The 17,264-nt window shown below is 49.4% G+C and overlaps 1 protein-coding gene across 1 annotated transcript in view; it reads left to right on the forward strand.

The window, feature by feature from the left end:
- The window catches only part of ANTXR1 (ANTXR cell adhesion molecule 1), a 43,873-nt gene that overhangs the window by 16,928 nt on the left and 9,681 nt on the right, over positions 1 to 17,264 (forward strand). The window contains exons 9-14 of the mRNA XM_014311068.2: positions 2,372 to 2,432; positions 4,118 to 4,216; positions 7,796 to 7,865; positions 8,530 to 8,608; positions 9,312 to 9,407; positions 14,717 to 14,758. Coding sequence (XP_014166543.1) covers positions 2,372 to 2,432; positions 4,118 to 4,216; positions 7,796 to 7,865; positions 8,530 to 8,608; positions 9,312 to 9,407; positions 14,717 to 14,758 — 447 coding nt within the window. The remainder of the gene's footprint in view (positions 1 to 2,371; positions 2,433 to 4,117; positions 4,217 to 7,795; positions 7,866 to 8,529; positions 8,609 to 9,311; positions 9,408 to 14,716; positions 14,759 to 17,264) is intronic.

Consider the following 17,264-nt stretch of genomic DNA (forward strand, 5'->3'; position numbering starts at 1 on the left):
CCTACCCTGCGGCTGTTGTGGCAGAGTCCTTCCAGGTGGTGGTCAGGGGGAACGGGTTCCGGCACGCCCGCAACGTGGACAGGGTGCTCTGCAGCTTCAGGATCAACGACACCCTCACCCTGAGTAAGGAGCGCGCCACTGCCCCGGGCTTCCCTGCGCTGCCCGCCCTGCCCTGCGCCCCCAGACGCCCGGCCGGGAGAGCCGGGGCTGCGCGAGGAGGAGATTTCCGTGGGCAGGGGGCGGGAGGGGTTGTTTTTTAAAAGGGAGGGTGATCCAACCAAAGAGCATCCCTGGCTGGGCTGGGAGCAGGGGACCAGGGGTGGTTCTGTCCTCACCTGAAATTTGGGGTGCTCAGAGAGGGACCAGGTGTGGTTCTCTCTCCTCACCTGTATTTTGGGGTGCTCAGAAGGGGATCGGGTGCGGTTCTGTCCCCACCTGAAATTTGGGGTTCTCAGAGGGGAATCAGGTGTGCTTCTCCCCTCACCTGAAATTTGGGGTGCTCAGAGAGGGACCAGGTGTGATTCTCTCTCCTCACCTGTATTTTGGGGTGCTCAGAAGGGGATCGGGTGCGGTTCTGTCCCCACCTGAAATTTGGGGTTCTCAGAGGGGAATCAGGTGTGCTTCTCCCCTCACCTGAAATTTGGGGTGCTCAGAGAGGGACCAGGTGTGATTCTCTCTCCTCACCTGTATTTTGGGGTGCTCAGAAGGGGATCGGGTGCGGTTCTGTCCCCACCTGAAATTTGGGGTTCTCAGAGGGGAATCAGGTGTGCTTCTCCCCTCACCTGAAATTTGGGGTGCTCAGAGAGGGACCAGGTGTGATTCTCTCTCCTCACCTGTATTTTGGGGTGCTCAGAAGGGGATCGGGTGCGGTTCTGTCCCCACCTGAAATTTGGGGTTCTCAGAGGGGAATCAGGTGTGCTTCTCCCCTCACCTGAAATTTGGGGTGCTCAGAGAGGGACCAGGTGTGATTCTCTCTCCTCACCTGTATTTTGGGGTGCTCAGAAGGGGATCGGGTGCGGTTCTGTCCCCACCTGAAATTTGGGGTTCTCAGAGGGGAATCAGGTGTGCTTCTCCCCTCACCTGAAATTTGGGGTGCTCAGAGAGGGACCAGGTGTGATTCTCTCTCCTCACCTGTATTTTGGGGTGCTCAGAAGGGGATCGGGTGCGGTTCTGTCCCCACCTGAAATTTGGGGTTCTCAGAGGGGAATCAGGTGTGCTTCTCCCCTCACCTGAAATTTGGGGTGCTCAGAGAGGGACCAGGTGTGATTCTCTCTCCTCACCTGTATTTTGGGGTGCTCAGAAGGGGATCGGGTGCGGTTCTGTCCCCACCTGAAATTTGGGGTTCTCAGAGGGGAATCAGGTGTGCTTCTCCCCTCACCTGAAATTTGGGGTGCTCAGAGAGGGACCAGGTGTGATTCTCTCTCCTCACCTGTATTTTGGGGTGCTCAGAAGGGGATCGGGTGCGGTTCTGTCCCCACCTGAAATTTGGGGTTCTCAGAGGGGAATCAGGTGTGCTTCTCCCCTCACCTGAAATTTGGGGTGCTCAGAGAGGGACCAGGTGTGATTCTCTCTCCTCACCTGTATTTTGGGGTGCTCAGAAGGGGATCGGGTGCGGTTCTGTCCCCACCTGAAATTTGGGGTTCTCAGAGGGGAATCAGGTGTGCTTCTCCCCTCACCTGAAATTTGGGGTGCTCAGAGAGGGACCAGGTGTGATTCTCTCTCCTCACCTGTATTTTGGGGTGCTCAGAAGGGGATCGGGTGCGGTTCTGTCCCCACCTGAAATTTGGGGTTCTCAGAGGGGAATCAGGTGTGCTTCTCCCCTCACCTGAAATTTGGGGTGCTCAGAGAGGGACCAGGTGTGATTCTCTCTCCTCACCTGTATTTTGGGGTGCTCAGAAGGGGATCGGGTGCGGTTCTGTCCCCACCTGAAATTTGGGGTTCTCAGAGGGGAAAAAATAAACAATAAATAAGGAATAAGAAATAAGGAATAAGAAATAAGGAATAATAAATAATAAATAATAATGAATAATGAATAATAAATAATAAATAATAAATAATAAATAATAAATAATAAATAATAAATAATAAATAATGCCTCTGCCCTGAGAGGCGATGCCTCCACAGCCCTGGTGCAGCTGATCAGCAATAATTTCAGAATTATTGCAGAAAATGGGGCACAAAGGGACGGGGAGAGCCTGGCACCCTCGCCCTGGCACTGGGACCTGTTCGGGTGATTTAGGGTGGGGAGGCCAGAGCTGGAGTTGTGCCCAATGCAGATTGCTCTGCTGGGCTCAAGGGTTGTTTGCACATCTTTATTTCCATCTCTGTCTCCGTGGAAACCAGGCTGAGGAATTCACTTTTTGTCTCTCAGATTTTGAAGAAATCCTGCATAGAGATCCTGGCAGCAGAGCCCTCCAGCATCTGCGCAGGCGGTGAGTGTGAACGAGCCCATGGGCTCCTTGTTGCCCCAGATACAATTTTCAGTCCATCTCTAATTGCTGCAGAGTGCCAGATTCACTCATTACCAGGGGTCAAATATCTCACCTTTATTTTGGGGGGAATTTCTTTTTCACCTCGCTGCCCCACTCCTGCCAAGTGGTGTCAAATGGGATTTTCTTACAGAAAAGGCCTGAATTGCAAAGTTTTGCACCGATGTTCTTCTGTTGCCCTGTCTGGATGTGGGTGCTTGGAGAATATGCACTTAAAAAGATATTTACGCACTCAAGTGATAAATCAGGATGCTTCCAGAACACAGATGGCTTAAAATCATCATTTGTAACCATCTTTAACGCTTTCTGAGGGCTTTGATCCCATCACTGCCGTGGTGGGAGGGCAGGGGCAGGAGCAGCTGTGCCCAGAGAGGAAACGCACAGGGTTTATAAAAGCTGTTTAAATCTGTAAAAAGCATCAGGATTTGGCCAGGGCTTCACAAGAGCAGCAATCCTTGGGAAATCCAGCAGTTATTTGGATCCTCAATTCAGGACCTCCAAATCTGGACACGCAGTCCTTGCCCTTGGCCTGCAGGAGTTAAATAAATCCCTTTGGGACTGATGGAAGTGCCACTGGCCACCGTAAATTCTCCTTATTAATCAAATTGGCTAATTCATTTGTAACACACAGCAGTCATGAATGGTCATTGTGGGGGTTTTCAGCTGCCAAAATTGGCCGTTTCGCCATTTGAAACCTGTTGGAAATGTAACTTTGCTCTCTCCCTGCCTGAGAGGAATGAGGGGTTTGTCTTTGCAAACAAACTGTGGTAGATAAAACCAGCACTGAGAGATGAAAGGAATAATGGGAAGGATTCCACTGATTGGTGAGTGGAAAAGGATATTTGCTTTTACAAATAAACTTTGGGTTTGCTGATAAATGAAATTAGACATTCAAAGATGAAAGAAACAATGGGGAAGAAAACACCCTAAATTCTGTAAGAATTATAAATTAAAAGGGAGAATTATACATTAGAGGGGAATATTCAGTGCCAGGTGTTCTGGGAAGTCTGAACCTCTCAAGTACCTCAAAAATGGGGGAAAATCCCTAAATTCAGTAAGCATTAAAAATGAAAAGGGAGGGTTATACTTTAGAAGGGAATCTTTGGGATCAGGTGTTCGGGGAAGTCTGAATCTCTCAGGTTCTTCAAAAATGGGGAAAGAGAGAAGGGAAATGTGGCTGGAAATTGGGATAGAAAGGGAGGCTGGGTCCTCCAAAAACTGGAGAGACCCCAGGGGAATGCCCCATGGCCTCTGCCTTGATTGGAATAAAGTCAAAGGACTCCTCTGCCTCCTTTTTGGACACAAACCTCTGGTGTTTGTGGATTAATTTTCCTAACAAGAATTAAAAATTCAAAGGGAGGGTTACACATTAGAGGGGAATCTTTGGTATCCGGCGTATCGGGAGGTCTGAACCTCTCAAGTACCTCAGAAATGGGGAAGGAGAGAAGGGAAATTGGGATAAAAAGGGAGGCTGCATCCTCCAAATATTGTAGATACCCCAGGGGATGCCCCATGGCCTCTGCCTTTATTGGAACAAAGTCAAAGGGCTCCTCTGGCTCCTTTGTGCACGTAAAGCTCTGGTGTTTGCGGGTCGGTTTTGTGGCACTAACCTGCGGCTGTTGTGGCAGAGTCCTTCCAGGTGGTGGTCAGGGGGAACGGGTTCCGGCACGCCCGCAACGTGGACAGGGTGCTCTGCAGCTTCAGGATCAACGACACCCTCACCCTGAGTAAGGAGCGCGCCACTGCCCCGGGCTTCCCTGCGCTGCCCGCCCTGCCCTGCGCCCCCAGACGCCCGGCCGGGAGAGCCGGGGCTGCGCGAGGAGGAGATTTCCGTGGGCAGGGGGCGGGAGGGGTTGTTTTTTAAAAGGGAGGGTGATCCAACCAAAGAGCATCCCTGGCTGGGCTGGGAGCAGGGGACCAGGGGTGGTTCTGTCCTCACCTGAAATTTGGGGTGCTCAGAGAGGGACCAGGTGTGGTTCTGTCCTCACCTGAAATTTGGGGTGCTCAGAGAGGGACCAGGTGTGATTCTCTCTCCTCACCTGTATTTTGGGGTGCTCAGAAGGGGATCGGGTGCGGTTCTGTCCCCACCTGAAATTTGGGGTTCTCAGAGGGGAATCAGGTGTGATTCTCCCCTCACCTGAAATTTGGGGTGCTCAGAGAGGGACCAGGTGTGATTCTCTCTCCTCACCTGAAATTTGGGGTCCTCAGAGAGGGATCAGGTGTGGTTCTCCTCTCACCTGTGTTTTGGGGTGCTCAGAGCATCCCTCAGTACTGTGAGTATGGGGCCCAGGTGTGATTCTCCCCTCACCTGAAATTTGGGGTGCTCAGAGAGGGACCAGGTGTGATTCTCTCTCCTCACCTGAAATTTGGGGTGCTCAGAGGGGAATCAGGTGTGATTCTCTCTCCTCACCTGTATTTTGGGGTTCTCAGAGAGGGATCAGGTGTGGTTCTCCTCTCACCTGTGTTTTGGGGTGCTCAGAGCATCCCTCAGTACTGTGAGTATGGGGCCCAGGTGTGATTTGCTCCTCATCTGAAATTTGGGGTGCTCAGAGCATTCCCCAGAGTTGTGAGTGTGGGGATCAGGTGTGGTTGTCTCCCCACCTGTATTTTGGGGTTCTCAGAGGGGGATCAGGTGTGGTTTTCCCCTCACCTGTGTTTTGGGGTGCTCAGAGCATCCCCCAGAGCTGTGAGCAGGGGGATCAGGTGTGGTTCTCTCCCCACCTGTGTTTTGGGGTGCAGCTCTGCTGAGCAGGGGGTTCCCATCCTGGGATTTGTTCAGCACATTCCCGATGGCTTTGGAGGCAGTCCTGCCCCTGCTCAGTGCGAAAGAAATGCGTCCATGAGCTCTGGAAAGTGGAGATCTCAAGGCTGGGTGTGTTTTGAGCGCCTGGGTAAATTGTTCTTTGGAGCAGGGGGAGTTTGCTGAGGCAAGGCTGGAAATAAAATGGAAATAAAATAGAAATAAATGTAGAAGTGGATACGGTGAAGAATTCCTCCTTGCTGTTACAGCAGTGCATTCCAAGGACAGTTATGATAGACAATTTTCCTTTTAGCAGTTCTTTGGTGGGTGGGGCAGAGAATGAGGGAGGTGTTTTGGCTCATCTGAGGTGACACAGCTCAAAGCCTGTCCCTGAGAGAGCTGAACCAGGATTTTATGGAAACCTCCTGGAGGCTGGAAAGCTCCGCTGTCTTTGTTCGCCTCAGACCCCTGTGCCTCTGATTGCATCAGGGAGGGAGGTATTTTTAAAGATAACACTAAGCCAACAGTTCCTGAAACCTTAAATTATCCCAGATGAGGGGCAGCGAGCAGGGCTGGGACGTGCTGAGGTTAAAGGCGTGAGCTGATGGGGTTTTGTTGGGATTATTGGCAGGGAAAAGGGGCAGGTGAGAGAGCAGAGACTCGTAATGTTCAGAGCTGTGGGATACAAAATAAAAGGAACATCTGCAGAAAGCATGAGGGATATTTGGCTGAGCAGAGCAGTGATCAGAGCCATGTTGAGCAGCAGGGTGTCCCTTTTCCCTTTTTCCCTTTTTCCCTTTTTCCCTTTTTCCCTTTTTCCCTTTTCCCTTTTCCCTTTTCCTTTTCCCCCTTTTCCTTTTCCCCCCTTTTCCTTTTCCCCCTTTTCCTTCCCCCCCCTCCTTTTCCCTCCTTTCCCCCTTCCTCTTTCCTTTTTCCCCTTTCCTCCCCCTTTTCCCCCTTTGTTTGTTTTTGTTGTTGTTTTTTGGTTTTGTTTTTTTTTTTTTTTGAGGCTTGCTCTCAAACCATCCTGCATACATTGAAGCTTTTTTTTTAAATTATTATTACGATGCTGGTCAGGAAATATTCCAAGTCCTGCCTTGCCAGAAGGTTCCACCGCTGCTAATGGCATAAGGAATGATTCCCTCTTGCTGGGGGTTATGGATTTTCCAGGCTGCCCTGAGCTGCTCAGGTGCAGGAACGCTGGGATAGGATTGCAGGAGTCTGAGCAGTGCCAGGTTCCTGCTGGGAGGGGCACCCACAGAGCCCAGATGTGGTTTTTTGGGAGGTTTGACCCTCCTGCACTCTGCTCAAGCCCCAGGAGTGGCCAGTTTGGGTCATTTTGGGGAGTTTTACAGCCAACCCCTCTCTGGGATGCAGAAATCTGTCCTGCAGCAGGGCAGGGGATGAGAATTCTGTTTTGTTTGCTTTCCCTGGGTGAGTTTTCAGGGCCAGAGTTATGCAAACCAAATGGATGCTCCTTTGTTTGGAGCACAGCTCATTTTTGCGGTGGAGCACAAAGCATTCTCCAGAGAAGCTGATCTGTGCCTGCAGCCAGCCTGGAGCTCAGCCAGGGCTGGTGAACCCTCCAGAGAGGCTGATGGCAGTGGGCAGGGGCAGAAGGAGAAACAAAAACCTGAGTGAAAGGCCTGGCAGGACGAAGCAGCTTTTGTTCTGTGGGTGCTGGCACGGAGCACGTTTGGCCCCCTCTCCTCAGCAAAGGGAAAACAAGACGCTGATCTTCATTTTCTTGGCATGTGTGCGCTGAGACAACGTGATAAATCCATGATATGCTCATAAATCAGGGTGAGGACAGCCCAGTGGGAGCAGATGTGCCAGCACAGCACACGCAGAGGGCTGGGAAATGGCCGGGCAGCTCCTGGGGTCCCCCGTGTCCCCAGTGTCCCCAGGGTCCCCGAGCTCTGGCTCCAGGCTGCAGAGCAGGAGCATCACCCAGGGCTCCTCAGGCTCTGGGGAGTTTCTCTCACCGCTTTTAAAACGGTGTGATTCAGGCTGGAAGGTTTAGCTGAGGTTCAGATGCTTCTGCCTTAAAATGCAGCATTTTCCATAATGTACAGATATCCTAATGTACAGATATCCTAATTTCTGTAATGTACAGATATTCTAATGTACAGATATCCTAATATCCCTAATATCCTAATACCCCTATATCCTAGCTTCTGTAATGTACAGATATCCTAATATACAGATATCCTAAGGTACAGATATCCTGATTTCTGTAATGTACAGACATCCTAATTTACCTATAGGATATCTGTATATAAATCCTAATTTACCTGCATCCTAATTTACCTATATCCTAATGCAGAGGTATCCTAATGTACATATATCCTAACTTCTGTAATGTACAGATATCCTAATGTACAGATATCCTGATTTACCTATATCCTGATTTACCTATATCCTAACTTCTGTAATGCACAGCTATCCTAATGTCCTCATCCCCCATCTCCTTTATGCATCCATGGCAAGGAAAAGCCTCATTTAAACTTCTCTTTGAGGCCTGTGTGGGTGATTTGGCACTAACCCCCCTCTTTCCCCTCTGCAGATGAGAAGCCTTTCGTGGTGGAGGACACCTACCTGCTGTGCCCAGCGCCCGTGCTCAGGGAAGTTGGCATGTAGGTTTTTGCTGCCCCAATATTCACCCTCCTCCCCTGAGTTCTGTTTTTCTCTTATTTGGATCCCATTTGGACCCCAAGCTGCCATCCTGTCCTGTTCTGTGCCAGCTGAACACCCTGCCCATGGAGAAATGGGACTGGGTTTCCTCCTTGTGCTCCATTTTTCTCTTTGGATCCCATTTGGATCCCAAATTGCCATCCTCTCATGTTCTGTGCCAGCTGAACACCCTGCCCATGGAGAAATGGGACTGGGTTTCCTCCTTGTGCTCTGTTTTTCTCTTTGGATCCCATTTGGATCCCAAATTGCCATCCTCTCATGTTCAGTACCAACTAAACAGCCTGCCCATGGAGAAATGGGGCTGGGTCTCCTCCCTGAATTCTGTTTTTCTCTTATTTGGGTCCCAAGCTGCCATCCTGTCCTGTTGTGCACGAGCTGAACACTCTGCCCATGGGGAAATGGGAGTGGGTTTCCTCCCTGTGCTCCGTTTTTCTCTTTGGATCCCATTTGGACCCCAAGCTGCCCTCCTCCCGTGCTCAGTGCCAGCTGTGCTCTGCAGCACGAGCAGCAGTGGGAATTATCAGTGCAAGAGGATTTCTGAGCACCCAGGGCGTCAGACAGAGGGCTGGGCAGGAGCTGCCCTGACCTGTTTCTGGTTTTTTCCAGGGAAGCAGCTCTCCAAGTGAGCATGAACGATGGGCTGAGCTTCATCTCCAGCTCTGTCATCATCTCCAGCACGCACTGTGTGAGTTGTGATCCCTGAAATGCTTCTGGGGTGCTGGGCTTTAACTCAAAGGGGACTTTGAACATGTGGCAATGTGACATTTTGGGTGTCTTGTGTGCCACAAGGTGGCCAAGCCTTCAGTGAACACCTCAGGCTCCAGGTCTGGGCTGGGACAGGCCTGGGGAGGCTGGGCTAGAGCAGAGCAACAGAATAAAGCAGGGATTTATAAAATTATCAATGGATCCACCTTGGGCAGCACAGGAGCCCAGCCAGGGCTGCACCTAAGATGAACCAAAATGGTCCCAAAAGGAACCCAAGATGAACCAAAATGGGCACAAAATGAACCCAAGATGAACCAAAACGGGCACAAAATGGACCCAAGATGAACCAAAGTGGTCACAAAATGGACAACAGGTCACAGGGTCTGTCACTTTTATAAGTTCTGCTCCATTTGCATCTTGGAGTTAATTGTCCAATTCCAGCTTTAGGTTATGAAGTCCCATTCTCGTTTTTTCCTCTTCATTCCACGTTGTTTGTGCTCTTGGGCAAAAGTCAGGTTGTCTTGGTCCAAGTTCTGCAGAAATTCCTTCTGCACCAGCAGATATTAGGGGTGTCAGGGGTGTCACAGGTGTCATGGGGTTCACAGATATCAGGGGTGTCACAGATGTCACAAGTGTCAGGAGTGTCACGGGTGTCACTCTGTGCTCTCTGTGTTCTCCCCCAGTCTGATGGGACCATCCTGGCCATTGCCTTGCTGATCCTCTTCCTGCTGCTGGCCTTGGCTCTGCTCTGGTGGTTCTGGCCCCTGTGCTGCACCGTGGTAAGTGGCACAAATCACCAGCGCCCTTTCACTCAATGCAGTGGGGGGGAGCAGGCAGAGCTTTCCACAGGACCGATCCCAGGATTTCTGGCTCTGCTTTGGGCTCCATCTGCCCAGCCATGGATCAGACCCATGCTGCCAACGCCCAAACCTTGTCAGGAGCCTTTCAGCCTTGTGTTTTGGCCACAAAATGGAAATGGCTTGCAGAGATGTATTCCAGCCATGCCTGGGGTGGATTTTCTAACCCATGTAGAAGGGCAGCCCACACTGCAGTCCTGGTTCTGCCTCGGCTGCAAGGAAAGCACATTGCTGGGTGTCCAGATGTTACAAGACGAGCTGTGTTTTCTGCATCGCCCTGTCTGAAAAGCCCTTTGGATGTCCCCGTGGCAGTGGAAGTGTGACCGGGCTTCCCTGAGCATTGTCCTTTCCCAAAAGTTCAGCAGCACAATCGCAGAGCTTATGCTTTAAAAGGGCAGAGAGAAATCAGGGGGGAAAACAGGGGAGGCAAGAAGGAAATGGCAGGGCTGGGGATGAGCTCTCATCTCCCATGACTGCTGTCTGTCTGTCTGTCTGTCCCACCCTGAGCATCCCTGCTGAGCCAGGGATCAGGGCTCCTTTCTCTGCAGCTCTTGTTCTGGGTCTTGTTTGTGCTGCAAATACAGAACAAGAATTAGGGGCACACAAATGCCAGCAGGGCTGGAGCAGCCATCAACAAAGAGTGCAGTAAAGCTCCACACTACAGAAATATGAGAACTTTATGACTCCCTCCCCATTAACAGGCTAACCTATATCTAAATAGGAGAATTAAAGCTAGAATGAGTAACCAGGGCCCTCCCTCTACCATGTACATTATTAACAAATCACCAATATACGACAAATCAAACAAGCAGAGTATTAAATATCTTGTGAAGCCGACAGAGGAGCGTCCATTAAGAAAGATTAACACCTGTAAAAGGAGCTAGGCAACCCTGGAGGGGTGCCCAGCCTGCCAGGGGTGGGCAAAGGGAGCTGTTGGGAAGATTTCATTCCAAGAGGCTGCAGGAAATCTCTTCCAATCTCTGGGGTCAGCAGCCAGGATGGTTCCCTGTGCTCTGCTCACCCCAAAATTCTGTGAAATCAAAGATAAACGCTGGAGGGGTGGCCAGCCTGGCAGGGATGGGCCAAGGGAGCCCAGCAGAGCTCTGTCTGTGGCACAGGAGGAATCAGGGCTGCCAGGAGTGAGCTGAGGGCACAGGAGCTGCCTTGCACAACAGCCCAGAGCTGCAACCTCGAGTAACCAAACCGCAGAGCCGGAGACATCGCCGTGGATCGCAGCCCGGGGACGTCTCTGGGATAATTGGGGATGTGTCAGGGGAAAAAAGGGAAAAAAACACAACAGCCTCTTCCCTCACCGAGTATAAATCTGTTTCTGGGCAACAAGCACATTTCTAAAGCCTGAAATTCCTCTTGGCACGCTCTCTAATTGAAGAGGAGTCATCGCTGTCCAGCAGTTCTCCAGGAAAGACCCTGAGCCAGCTCCATCCCTGGAGTGAATGGGCTGCAGTCAACAGACTCGCCCTGGAGGTTTATCTGGAGCCCAGCATCCCCCTGGCACTCGGCCATGAAGGAATGCTCTTTCCAAATGCATCCAACTTTATGGGTCTCAGGAGGGCTCTGGGATGAAGTCTGGAATTCAGCACTCCGGTTTACAGTAGAGGCAATTGTTGCTTAGCAGATCAGAACAACAACAGCTCCTTGCTGCGCCTGGAGCAGCAGCACAGGCACAATTCCCCTGGATACCTGTGCAGGATGTTACAGGAACAGGGGAGGCAGGAGGAACCTCTCCAAAGGCTGTGGGAGGCTCGGTGAAGAACAGAAAACAAAGGAAGAGCTCTGCTGTGCTCAGCTCCCCAGCACTGATGGCGAGAAGGAAAGGAGTGCACAGGTCCCAGCAGGTCCCAGCAGATCCCTTTACTGGGATGCTCTCCCTTTACTGGGATGCTCTCCCTTACTGGGATGCTCTCTCTTTACTGGGATGCTCTCCCTTTACTGGGATGCTCTCCCTTTACTGGGATGCTCTCTCCCTTTACTGGGATGCTCTCTCCCTTTACTGGGATGCTCTCTCCCGTTACTGGGATGATGCTCATCCCTCACACCTCCTCCAGGTTTGAGTTTTTCCCTCCCCTCTGCAGCCATCCAGGGCGGCCTGAGGGGCCGGGCTGGGTTCTTTGCCCACAGGATCTGCCCCACCTCGCTCATTTTCATACTCCGGCGATTTTAGAGGCAGGGGTGTGGCTGGCAGATAAATGAGGTGTCGGTATCTGAGCATCCAACAGCAGATTTTAACTTTAAAGCTGTTTTCTGGAAGGAAGCTTGGAAGAACCCAGCAATCTGTTTGGCTCTCTGCGCTGCAGCTGACCAGAAGTTTTGGAAGCAGAAAGCTGGATGGAGAAAATGCAGAAAATATAGATTAAAACCACATGGCTGAAGTGGTGGGGGAGAAGGGGAGGAAATGCACAGAGCTGTAAAATGGCAGGGTCCCTGCTGGCAGGGTGGATGGAGATTCCTTACAGAGATCCCTGGGTTCTGATTCCAACTCTGCCAGGAGCAGCTTTGCAGTTGTGCTGCTCTGGGGAGGAGGGAGAACAGCATCACCCAACCAGAACATTCCCCAGAGATGAGAACAGCACCACCCAACCAGAAAATTCCCCAGGGAATTCAAATCTGGAGTCGCTGAGTGAGACCAAGGGCTCCAGGTGGCCACCGTGGTTCTCCATTGCCCAGAAAAGGGATTTCATTTCACTGAAATTTCATTTCTCTGAAATTTCATTTCTCTGAAATTTCATTTCTCTAAAATTTCATTTCTCTGAAATTTCATTTCTCTGAGATTTCATTTCTATCTCTGAGGAGAAGATTGTGTTTTTGTTGCAGCTGAAGAAATTGGGACAGGCTTGTGTTAGCTTTGAAGTGTGGAGCAGATCTCCAAGGAGAAGACACAGAAGATAGGACAGAAATAAAAAGGAAATGTTCCTTTACCCAGCTCATACCTCAAATATGAAGCAGTCACAGGACTGAGAGGTCAAAACTATAAATATGTAAGGGGGAAATAAATAAGGAAATTAGTCAGATGGATCATGGTTAATGCTATTAAAAATCCTTGTTTATTGAGACAGCAAGAATATATATTCGGTGTTTTCCAGAGGAGTGAAGGGAATTAAGGACAAAAATAATCTGCCCAGTTAACAGCATGCTTCCAAGCTAATTAGAGGCAAAGTCCTTGATTTCTTATTTTGTCCTGTTTGCTTGGTTTTAAATGATGATCTGTCCCATCCTAGAGCAGTTATCTCCTCTGACAAGAACCACATTGCCCCAATTTATCATCTGAAACCCCAGGGACAGTCACTGTGGGATTGCTGGACACTCAGAGCTGGTGGAGAGCGCAGAAAACATCCCGGACACATTCCTGGAATCTGCAAACTCTGGGCTCAGCCTCTGCTTTGCCGTGCCTGAAAATTCATCGTTTCCAATGTTTTTAACCTCCCTGGAGGTGGCTGGTGGCGTTGCTCTGCCGTGCTCTGCCACGGGGTCATCCATCTCAGTGTGAGCCCCAAAAGGAGGGTCTCAGAGCCCCAAAATGAGGGTCAGAATGGCCCAGACTGTGGGTCTCAAGTGCCCCAAAAAGAGAGTTTCTGAGCCCCAAAAGGAGGGTCTCAGAACTCCAAAATGAGGGGTTTCAGTGTCCCAAAATTAGGATCTCAGTGCCCCAAAAAAGAGGCTCTCAATGTCCTACAATGAAGGTCTCAGTGCCCCAAAACAAGGGTTTCAGTGCCCCAAAATGGAGGTTTCAGTGTCCCAAACTGAGGGTCTCAAGTGCCCCAAAAAGAGGGTTTCTGAGCCCCAAAATGAGGGTGTCACTGTCCCAAAATGAAGATTTCAGTGTCCCAAAATGAGGGTCTGAATGCCCCAAAATGAAGGTGTCAGTGTCCTAAAATGAAGGTTTCAGTGTGAGCCCCAAAATGAAGGTTTCAGTGCCCCAAAATGAAGGTTTCAGTGCCCCAAAATGAGGATTTCTGAGCCCCAAAACGAGTGTCTCAGAGCCCCAAAATGAGGATTTCATGCCCCCAGAGCTGGAGCTGTCAGAACCCAAAGGGGAGAAGGAAAAGCTTTGTGCTGTTTGAAGGGCCGGGCAGCGAGTCAGAAATGAGAATTTTTTTTTTTTTTTTTTTTTTTCAGATTTGAACTTTGAAAGGTCACACAGCTCAAAGGCACAGGAGACTTGAACTCCCCGATCTCCAGCCCTGTCCAAACTCACCAATCCCTGCTGCCAATTCACGGGCAGCTCTTGGAAGTCCAAAGCACCCAAAAACGGCAGGAATGTCCTTTTTTCCCCCCCTTTTGGCCTGTGATAGAAAACACTCGATCTGTTTAGAGAAATCAGCCAGTTTGTGTGTACGTGTGTGCCCGTGGGGAGGAATGCAAATTTATGGAAATGAGCCATGGCCTCGCTTCCAAGTGTGTAATCTGCACTGGTGCTGGCTCAGAAATCGTTCTTGGATGCTCAGCTGGACCAAAATCGGATGGTTTATTCTGATTTTTAACTCCATATAATTTTGAGTAATTTTCACAGTTTTTATCATTTTGGTCATTTTCATAGCTTTCATCATTTTTGGTCATTGTCGTGGTCTTCGTCACTTTTGGTCATTGACACAGTTTTGATCATTTTGGGTTGTTTTCACAGTTTTCATTGGTTTTGGTAGTTTTAATAGTTTTCATAATTTTGGTCATTGTCACAGTTTTTATAATTGTCGGTCATTTTCATAGCTTTCATCCTTTTTGGTCATTTTCACAGTTAGCATTGGGTTTGGTCATTGTCACAGTTTTCATCGTTTCTGGTCATTGTCAGAGTTTCCATTGGTTTGGGTAATTTTCAGAGTTTCCACTGGTTTTAGTAGTTTTAAATATATATTTACATACATATATTTATTTATATGTTTATATAAATCTATATTTATATATTAACATTATATCTATATGTTTGTTTTATTTTATATTTATATAAATATTTATATATTTAATGTTTCGTATTTCTACATTTACATTTGTAGTTCTAGGTTTATTTTGATTTTCTGTTTATATAAGCAAAGAAAGGATTTTTCAGAAAATGTCACAGCTACAGGCTGTCACTGGGGACGTCCCTGTGGCTTTGGGACACCCCTGCTCGCCCTGAGTGACTGAGGCACCCAGAGCCACCCCCTGACAGCACATCCTGCTGTTTTCTCCGGTGGCTTTGAGGAACAAAACACGAATTCATGGTTCTCTTTCTCTTCCAGATCATCAAGGAGCCTCCCCCACCTCCTGCAGAAGACAGCGAGGTGAGCGACCCTGAGCCCTGCTCTGGGCTTGGGACAAGGTTTTGGTCAGTTCCTCGGAAAAAAGTTATTAAATGACCTCAGAAACGGTGATTAAAACACCTCAGAAAAGCTGATTAAAACACCTCCGAAAAGGTGATTAAATAACCTCAGAAAAGGTGATTAAAGCACCTCAGAAACGGTGATTAAATGACCTCAGAAATGGTGATTAAAACACCTCAGAAAAGGTGATTAAAGCACCTCAGAAAAGGTGATTAAACCTGGTAGGAAAGGAGAGCTCAGACCATCCCTCCTCACCTGGCCAGAGCGCTCAGGTGTGATTCACACAGGGACAGCCCTTGAGCCTGTGTTTAACCCTGGCTTAGTTGAAATCTTGACTCAAGATTTTCTGTTTTGCTCTAAACAAGCGGAAGACGGAGTTGCTTTTCCGCAATCCGTTTTTTGAGGTGTTGCAGACATCCCCTCCCCTGCAGGCCTCCAGCAGGAGGGATTGCTGCTCCCTGCAGCAGCACGGCTACCGTTGGATCTCTTTCCTTCTCACGAAATCCTTGGCCATAAAAGGGAAAAAAAAAACCAAACAAAAAACCAAAAAACCAAAAAAAAAGAGGAATTCTTGCATCAGCAGGTTTGGGAGCTGAAGGCCACAGGAGGACGGAGAATGCATTGCGCTCTAACAAGGAGGGGAAGCAGCTCTGCTGTCAAAGGTTTCACTGAGCTCTGCTTCAGAGGCCCTGGGAGACACCTCGCTGCTGGGGAAGGAAATCTGCACTGGCCAGAAACCCCCAGTTAATTTCAGCTTCATGGCCAGATTTCAGCTTCATTGCTAAATTTCAGTTTCATTGCCAATTTTTAGTTTCATGGCCAAATTTCAGCTCCATGGCCGAATTTCAGCTCCATGGCCGAATTTCAGCTTCATAGCCAAATTTCAACTTCATTGCTAAATTTCAGTTTCATAGCCAAATTTCATCTTCATAGCCAAATTTCAGTTTCATGGCCAAATTTCAGCTTCACTGCCAATTTCGGCTTCATAGCCAAATTTCAGTTTCATTGCCAAATTTCAGTTTCACACTAAATTTCAGCTTCGTAGCCAAATTTCAGTTTCATGGCCAAATTTTAGTTTCATGGCCAATTTTCAGTTTCATGTTTGCGTCTCGAGGGTGAGCCTGGATGAAGCAGAAGTTGTTCAAGCTGCAGAGGAGGAGATTCTGGGATCCTTTGGAGGCACCTAAACCTTCCCCAGCTCCCTGGGAGCAGCAGGGTGTCCCCAAAGTGTCACCAAGGGGTCTGGGGACGGCTCCCGGGGCGGGAGAAGGGGCAGAAAGGAGTCCTGAGGACAGCTGGGTTTCCTCTGTGCTCTCTCAGCACTAAAATTCAACGAGAAATCTCTCACCCAGAGGAATTACTGTCGTGCCGTGGCTCAGCCCATGGTGCAGGCAGAGCTCTCCATAAATGCTGAATTCTGACAAAATTCAGGCACTGCAGAGACAACTGGGAAAATAATTAGAAGGGTGGGGAGAGGGGTAAGTTGTCCAATTTTTTATTTTTTTTTTTAATATCTGGCCAAATTTCGTTTGAGTGCTTACCCTGAGTGGTTCAGATGTCCCTCGTGGCGCCTGAATTGTCCTGGTGTTACCCACGGATGAGGTTCCCTCAGGTCAGGTCACAGCACCCAGAGCCCGGCCTGGCCTCTGAGATAAACACAGAGCTTTGTTTTCTGCAACCCAGCACTTCTGGATGTGAAATGCAGCCCTGTCCTGCTTCTTCTCGCTCCTTAAAAGAAACTCTAGCTCCATCTAAAGCAGATTGTGGGGCTGGGCAGGTGCCAAGCTCTGCACGGCCAATTTCCAGCATCCTCAAACGCTCTTGGATTTCCTGGGGCTGCTTTTGGAGCTGGTACCAACGCCAGGTGCAGGAAAACGCAGCTGGGGCGGGCAGGGGGTGAGAACCCACCCCAAACTGGGGTGCTGGATGTGAAATTTGGGCGCTTTCCCCTCCCATTCCCCTGCCCCTGCCTCTCCCAGCGTGGTGGGCCCAGAGCAGGGCTGCAGGACGGGGCTGTGGGGGCTCTTTTGGTGCTGCAGACCCTCCCCTGCCCGGGCAGAGCTGCAGACAGCTCCTGCTGCAGCAAACCTGCGACTCCTGCGTTCGTGGGCTGCGCCGCTGCCTCCCCGTGCGTGCGCTGCTGCCCTGGGCTCACAGGGCCTGCGGGGAAAATTTCCTAAACCTCGGTATTTCCTGTTGTGAGGAGTCCAGTCTGAGCTGAGCTGAGGGGAGAGGAAAGAGAGTTGCTGAAGGAAAATATTTCCATGGCTTCGCTTCCACTTTTTTCTCTTTTTTTAAAATTTTTTTAAAATTTTTCTTTTATTTTCTTTTTTCTTTTTGTCTCTCTTTTTCTTTTTCTTTTTATTTCTTTGTTCTTTTTTCCCATTTTTCCCCATTTTTTCCCTTTTTTCCCTTTTTTCCCTTTTTTCCCCTTTTTCCCCCTTTTTCCTTTTTTCCCTTTTTTCCC

Source organism: Geospiza fortis, unplaced genomic scaffold (assembly GCF_000277835.1).
Source record: "Geospiza fortis unplaced genomic scaffold, GeoFor_1.0 scaffold687, whole genome shotgun sequence".
Taxonomy (NCBI): domain Eukaryota; kingdom Metazoa; phylum Chordata; class Aves; order Passeriformes; family Thraupidae; genus Geospiza; species Geospiza fortis.